A 7,791-nucleotide genomic window follows, 5' to 3' on the forward strand; every position below is an offset into this window, starting at 1 on the left:
AGAGTGGAAAGATTTCAAAACGCGCCCCGTACGTGAATCACCCGCCATTGTCACTTCTCCTGTGTTCGCCTTTTTTATGTTGTGTTGATACATGCAAAGCTATGTTTGTTCTGGAGATTGCGATAAAGTTTTTAACTCCCTGTGGCTGCGCTACAGCCTCAGTGTCTTCTTTTCTTTTGAATTGCTTCTGTGTGTACGAGATTTGTTTGAGGAACCAAGCCGGCTTTGCTTCCGTCTGGACGGGACCTCAGTTTGCTGACCAAACACAGAAAACAGGTGAGCCATGATTGGTCGTTACCTACTTCCTCAGCGCAGGTGATGGCCTCTTCAGTCAACAGCAAGTGGAAGAAGTATTTTTTAAAGGCATTAAATTGTACAAGAAAAATTATGAAGTTATCAAAAAAATCATTCTGGACAAAAAAAACGTTTTATTGTTGAAAATGGCTCAATGAGTCAAGTATCCCTTTAAGGTAAGCACAGCCTTTGAGTGGAAGATTAGGTTAGGGGGCGAACCAATTATATACACTCTAAAAACAGTTGGGTCAAAAATAACCCAATTTGGGCAGGTCCACTACTTGAGCCCATTTGACCCAATTTTCTTCAAATGTTGGTGTCGGTTTTTTACAACCTTACTCAATTTTTTGCATTGTTTTGTACAAAACAACCCAGATGGTACATACACATATTTATCACAGGAAGTAAATAAAACAGAGTTAACTGAGTTAATTTTTTGAAACGCTTTAAAGGATTTAAAATGTTTTATTATTATTATTATTATTATTATTATTGTGTGTACCCTATTTAAGGCAATAGAACCATGTGACTTCTCCAAGTCAATTATAAAAGAAGGTAATCATAATTAAAAATATATAATAAAACATAATTATGAATAGCTTTGAAGTTAAAATACATAATTTCAAAGTATTTCTATGTTTGCACTGGCATACAGTTGTTTTCCATGATAGGTTTAAGGTTAAGATATAATATAATATAATATAATAAAATACCATATATGAGTTACATCATTTTTTCCCTCTCAAATCAGACAATCATTTGTAAATGCTGTTAAATATATAACTCACCAGAGATCATTTAAACATGTAGCGGTCACAAGGAAGCCAAAGTTGACTTGAATTCAGTCAACGGGTATGAACTGTGGATTGGCGGAGCAGCTCCATCTGCTGGAATATTTGAAGCCTATAAAATGGGAAAGTCGGGAAGGATGAGGGCTTCTTATACGTCAAGATTAAGAATACCCTAAACCCGCGTAGAGAGACAACAAGTCGACTAGGATTGCATTACTTTCCAGACATGTATGTTGCAGCAATGACGTCTCATCCCTCTCAAGGTATCATACTTCCATTCACATTGGGCGTGTGGCTAATAATAGAGATACATAATCAATGGACACACATATGTAGACACACTAACCTTGGGTTGACTTTACAACTCCGTAGCGTATCGTCTCACTACAACAACAAAAAAAAGCATCTCTCATTGGATATGAGTCATGTGAGACGATAACGTGTCCAGTGGGGAGTCGACAAAGGACGATTTGGGGCTTGCCAGTTCATTCCTATAGAGAGCAGACAAGGGTTTAGGTCTTTTCTGTAGCTCACAAGGACAGAGGAGGTAACCTTGGACGGCGGGACAGCTTTGTGTTGATACGACACTGGCATGCTCACAAAGGCTTTCAGCTTTGCAGTCAAACAACACTGACTCACACCTGAAAGCAATTCCATCTGTAGGCGAATAGTCTGAAAAATATCTGGTCAAAATGTTTTAGACAGCAGTCTCTTTTATTTTCAGGTAGAGATGATGAAAAGGACACAGTTAACTTTTTGTTTTCTCGCGTCCTTAACGTCAATGAATAGTTCATTCAGATTCAACTGTCAATGCTTCAATAATCAACCACTAAATTCAGTGCAATGTTTTTTACTACAGTATATAGTAGAATATATTTGCATTTAATCTTTAGGAACTGTTCGTTTTTTAAATTTTATTTAAATACATTTTTATTCAACTTTATAAGCAATATATTTTAATTGAATCATTGCTTTACTTTTTTCTATATTTAAGCACAGTGGTCATGTTCTGTGACTAATGTTGCAGTGACTTACAACAATATTACATTATAGTATTATATTACTTAAATTGGAGAACCACTAATTTAATCATTATCAAGCAATGCGTGTCTTTGCTGCTAATTGCTTTTTGGTTGCTTACCGTCAGTGTCAGGTGGTGACTGTGCACAGTGGTTCAGTTTAATTAAACTGTGCAATGATCTTCTTGTTCCCCTCAAATGTTGCAGTTAAATAAGCACCCAAAGCTGCCCCATAATACATTCAGTCACCTCACCACCATTCAAATCCATCAGCTCGACCTTCCCTCCTACTTCATTGGCTTCCTGTAGATGTTGTGTTCACTGTGACATCTAGTGGCGAAATTGTTGACCTCAACGCAAAACTGCGCCCAGGAAGACGACCTGCGAATCAAAACCATGATAAAATAATGTATATGTATATACAGTATAAATAAACAATACCACATTAGCAAATCTACAGGCAAGCACACATACTAGCTAAACAATACTGCTACATTTATGGTTGCGTTTGTTTTCAGTAAATAATTAACATATGTCAGCTATGTTACATTAATAGTTATTATTATTAGAGATACATATATATTTTTTGTCTTTTTTTATTTATTTTTTTACAAAATGGCACATACTGTGTGATAATAAGGGTTAAAAATAGACGTTTTCTGATAACGCACACGACTCCGCCTAAATCCGGAAATGCTGTAGTACGTCAAAGCAGCGTCGGTCCCAGAATGCATCGGGACTGTGTGTGTATAGATTTTGGGAATTGTAGTCCTTTGATCCGTTTCCTTATTTAGCCTACGGTAGGTGGTGGAATCTGCTCTTCAAAGAAAAACACACGTGAAAATATTGATCAGGTAGGTCAAACATCACATTCTATCAGCTCTCACCTGGCAAACACGTCGAGATGCTTCAAAATGTGAATGATTTCCTCACCACATGTCCTTATTTTACCCATTTAAAATTGTAGCTTACAGTCCGGGTAGAAAAATCACCGCTTACATGGCGATGCGTTTCCTTTTGTTTAGTTAGCTTACTTGGAAAATGTTGGCACGACATTCCAATTTAATTTCTTACTCCGTTCACTTCATAAAAGACGTCGGGTTTAATTACCATTGTCTCCAGACTGTCCCATTTTCACAGTGCTACTTATTCCCGTCGACACGTCGACATTAAATGTAGTTGGCTAACGTTAGCCATTGTGAAGTTAGACATTTATTTGCGAGGCAGACTTGTGTAATGTGTACAAATGTATAACCCGTGAGCATTAGCACGGCGCTACAGCAGAATAACAGCATTAGCAATGAGCTTTTACAGTGCATGTTTACATCCGGACACCTGGCTGATTTGCATGTACAAGGTACAGTTAGTTGACATTATTTTGAAGTGCGTGCGTGCGAGCGAGCGTGCGTGTACAATCCACTTAAAAGTACATTAAACGTTAAAAATGTAATAATAATTTAAAATGATATGTAATTAAAGTTGTCAACCTGTTGATAAGTTAAAATTGCATGCACTCAAATTTGCTTATATAGTAAGATTTGAAAAGATCTGCAAAGGTTTTTTTTATGGCATGGGGGGGGGGGCATGGGGGGCTGTCAGCTCTCTGCGTCATGATCATTAACTGGTGTCTTTTGTGTCTTGAAGGGTTGTGTGACTTTATGGAAACATGTCAAAGAAGCGGGGCAGGTAATTTCACCCAGCAAGTTTTGTTTCAGTTTGCGAGTTGCTGAAAGATTGCAAAAATATTCTTTGTTAGAATTTGATTTGTAAAGGGAACCTGGTTAAACATAAATAAAAATGCAGAATTCACATGTTACGGATGGTGATCCTAAAATTGGATCCATCAATTTTCTATCCAGCGCATGTTCATTAAGCTATCCCAGCTGACTTTTAGTGAAATGCAGGGAAACACATTGGAATATTTGACACTGTAATGCTCTGACAGGAAGCGTAGCAGCGAAGAGTTGAGCGAGAGCTCAGCCTCCACCATGAGCCCCGACCCGGACAACCTGTTGGGTCGCAGAATCCAGCACAACTGGAGGGAGAAAGGCAACGTGACCAAGTGGAAAGGCACGGTTCTGGAGCGGCTTACCGTCAACAGCTCCCTTTACATGGTCAAATACGACGGCTTCGACTGCGTCTACGGCATCGAGCTGTTCAAAGACAGCCGAGTGTCAAATCTGCAGGTGTTGGCAGAGAAAGTGGGTAAGTGTCATTTTTTCTCTTCTTTGTTTTCTCTCTTTGGAAAATGAGTTAAGTCTGATTCGCACGAGGAGTGTGACGATATCGCGATTAATCGTGATGCTTTGTCTCCCGATAGATTATCCATACGCCGACGCAAGTATCGCGATATTTGTAGTTAATATAGAGCCACTATAACGGCTCCATTGTTCATTACTTATTGAGCAATTCCTTGGCAGGCCGCTAGGGGGCGCACCTCAATAAGAGTGGCGGGGAAATGTATGGAAGTCTTCAGGCGAAGAAGACTCATGAGTTTACTTTTACGTGTGTAAGACATTTATTATCTATACAGCAGCTGACTCCGTTTTTTTAAAACATATTTTATGGTTCGACTTTTTTTAAGCACACAATTTTTGAGGAATATTAATATTGATTTAATTGGATTTAATATTTAAGTCATTTTATTTATTTACTTTAGCAATGTTACACAAAAAAATCGTCACAGTTTATGAAATGAAACAATTCACTCTGTGACTGACTGACATGTTGCGTGACAATAGTGTTTAACAAAGATACAAATTTGTTCACAGAAAGTACTCACTGTGAAGAAGACATCAGTTTTAGTAATCGCGGTATCGTCATATCGTGAGATCATCGTTATCGTGAGCCTTGCATCGCATATCGTATCGTATCGCCCCTAGTTTCACACGGCAAGATTTTAAAATTGTTGGCCGGTTTCCAAAACTGTGAGAGACGCCACACGCGAAGAGGAAAAAAAATCACGGGAGTAACGGCTTTGAACGTACCGCGTGCGGCGTGCCAATGAACAGACCGCACACACGAGCCGAGTTCATTCATGAATGTGACGGGAACTCTCGCGAAACTTCTTGAGATTAAACGTGACTTCCCAGTCAATAAACATGCAGGAAACGTTTGGTTTTCAGCCGAAAAAAAACGGCATAAAAAGAGAAAGCGTTTGTTTAAAGGAGTGTAAAGGCCTGGATGCGCCAATCCGACGTCGGGAGTCGGACAGCGTTGGGCCGGCGGCGAGGCATCGCTCACCCTCGGCGCTGGCAGCGCGGCTTCGCTTCCCTACTTGTGTGTGTGTGTGTGTTTAAAAAATAATAATAATAAAAAAAAAACGAGTGTAATAGTGCAAGCACGGACTTTCTGCTGCGTCATGACTGTTTTGATTTCGGATTCCTCGCCGACTCTTTTTCTGATTGGCTGCACGTCACCGTCAACCGGCTGCGGGGCACGCCCACCGCACACGGAGCAAAGTCGGGCCAAAACCAACATGTTGGATCTCGCCGGCAGGATTAATCTGTTAAAGAATCATCGGCTGCGTGTCGGCGCGTCCTTACGATTGTCGGGAGGGGAAATTCGGGGGGGCCAATTCTCCTGCCGCGTGAACCAGGCCTCGAGCGGCAAAATCCAGCCGTTTTTATCAATCTCATCTTCACTTGTTTTCTGGAGATGAGCCGTGATTGGTTGTTACCCGAAACCTGAGCGACGTTGATGTCATCTTCAGTCAGTTGCTTCATAACTCTTATTACACAAATGTAATAGTCATCAGAATGTCATGTTTAGACTCGTGAGGTCACAAAGAAATGTTTAAATTTGACTTCATCTTTAAAAAAACTTTACAACATTGCGTTTGCGGAAGTAAATACGTAAATTCCAGCGTGTCAGGGCCACGGACGTTTTAATCCGTCGTCGGGGCTCATCATATCTTTACCATCTCATATCTACAGAGGAGTGATGCGGGAGGAGGTCGAAATAATATTTTGTAAAAAAAAAAATTAGTCGAGCCTGTTCGAGCTCTCTCCTTTTTTCCCCCCCTCCCCTAACGATGACGTCACGTCCTAAATAAATGAGCCGTCGTCGTGGCGACATGACTAACATCACCACCACAAATTTCATCTTTGTACTTCGTGTTTCAAGTGGGATTAAATTCAACTCAAATATAAAGTCACAACTGTTACTCGAAACAACTTTGCCGATTCACGTACTCCCGAGCGGATGCGTCAAGACGGTCGAACAATAAATCAAGCTTAATGCTAGCCGCGGAGCGCATATTGGACTTTTGACGTCCAGATTGGATTTATGCGGTCGCATTGCAAAAATTCGGAGACGTATCCGATCTAGGACCACATATGAAAGTGACCCAGGTTGGATGTGAAAAAATTGGAGTTGAGCCATTCAGACTGACATTAAAAAAAAAAAAAAAAAAAAGTCAGATACAGGTCGCATTTGGGCAAAAAAATCCGATCTGGCTCGCATTTGCCTGCAGTGTGAACGTAGTAACCGCAGCGAGTTTGGTACTCGATCAGAATAGCTTTATTTGTGATTGTATCAACAAAATAGAACAGACACAATCCGTCCAAGAGACGAACAATTTTTTATAGCGCCCCGTTTTTGCAGATAAGCTCATGTAATGGGACCGCAGTTTGGGGTTCGGGTTAAGGTTACCTAACCCTAACCCGGGTGGGGAAGGTGACATGAAGAGGTGGCTTAAAGCAATGGTAGTTATTACAAAAACGGCCAGCAGGTGGCAGCAGAGTACAAAACAAACAAAAACATATAAATACGTAAATGTTTGAAGTGTCCCAAAGACATATTTATACGCTTTTTATGGTGTTTTTTTTTTTAATGCTAGAGCATACAGAAGACTTTGATGCAGCCTCTGAACTGCAGAAAAGGGGTGTAGAAATGGTAGTAATTACAAAACCGGCCAGCAGGTGGCAGCAGAGTAAAAATAACCGGCCATGTTGAGAAAAGCTCATTTACCCACAGTTCTAAACGGATTTGTGAATAATGATGAAACTTGGCTATATTCTAATGCTAATTGCTGCAAAAGGGGAAACGGATACAAATATACTTTTTTCCTGATGAAAGAAGAGACTCTAATCTTTCTTTTGGCAGGTTCCATGTTTTTATAGCAATGGAACAATATTCTGTGGGCCTTGCAAAATCAGTCCAAATCTAGTAAAACAGCCGGGAGCGAAGTGGGTTGCTTCAGTGATGTCTTCAATGGTGTCCAAACTGTGGCCCGGGGGCCATTTGTGGCCCGATGTCCATTTTCAACCTGCCCGCGAGATATCTTCTTTCTTTTGGCAGGTTCCATGTTTTTAGCTAGCACATCCCAGAAAGGCTGGCTGTGCTTTTTTAACTTTTGTATTTCCGCGTATCATCCGATACAAGGCAATTGAGGTCATCCGTCGGTATCGCCATCGACTGCCCTCCTTGCTTATCGTTAGACCGAGAAAAAAAAAAAAAAACAGAAAAACTCCTCTGCTTTGTCAGCACTCCCTCCATCTGAAGAGTTTCCAGGCTAGCGGGCTCATTAAGCTGTCATGCCCCCCCCCAACCCCCCCCCCCCCCCCCCCCCCCCCCCCGCAGTGAACAACAAGATCAAGGTGCCTCCTGGGGCGGAGGAGCTGGTGGGCCGGGCGGTGGAACATCTGTTCGAGAAGGAGGACGGCGAGAAGAACGAATGGAGAGGC

At 41.0% G+C, this 7,791-nt stretch overlaps 1 protein-coding gene and 1 long non-coding RNA gene across 2 annotated transcripts in view; one reads left to right on the forward strand and one right to left on the reverse strand.

Moving 5' to 3' along the window:
* Nucleotides 1-1,041: 1,041 nt before the first annotated feature.
* LOC147180288 (uncharacterized) lies at nt 1,042-2,786 on the reverse strand. The gene is made up of 4 exons (XR_015096679.1): nt 2,731-2,786; nt 2,359-2,485; nt 1,432-1,576; nt 1,042-1,197 (listed from the first exon to the last, which is right to left on the reverse strand). It is a non-coding gene; the product is annotated as an uncharacterized LOC147180288 (long non-coding RNA).
* A 54-nt stretch (nt 2,787-2,840) lies between these two features.
* The window catches only part of LOC147180289 (spindlin-Z-like), an 8,679-nt gene continuing 3,728 nt past the window's right edge, over nt 2,841-7,791 (forward strand). Inside the window, exons 1-4 of the mRNA XM_086091100.1 lie at nt 2,841-2,958; nt 3,749-3,790; nt 4,050-4,309; nt 7,688-7,791. The exon at nt 7,688-7,791 is cut by the window's right edge and continues 130 nt beyond it. Of these exons, the coding sequence (XP_085947226.1) occupies nt 3,771-3,790; nt 4,050-4,309; nt 7,688-7,791 (384 nt within the window). The 5' untranslated portion in view covers nt 2,841-2,958; nt 3,749-3,770. The remainder of the gene's footprint in view (nt 2,959-3,748; nt 3,791-4,049; nt 4,310-7,687) is intronic.

Source organism: Leptonotus elevatus, chromosome 1, assembly GCF_054856555.1.
Source record: "Leptonotus elevatus isolate MCC_2025b chromosome 1, RoL_Lele_1.0, whole genome shotgun sequence".
NCBI lineage: Eukaryota > Metazoa > Chordata > Actinopteri > Syngnathiformes > Syngnathidae > Leptonotus > Leptonotus elevatus.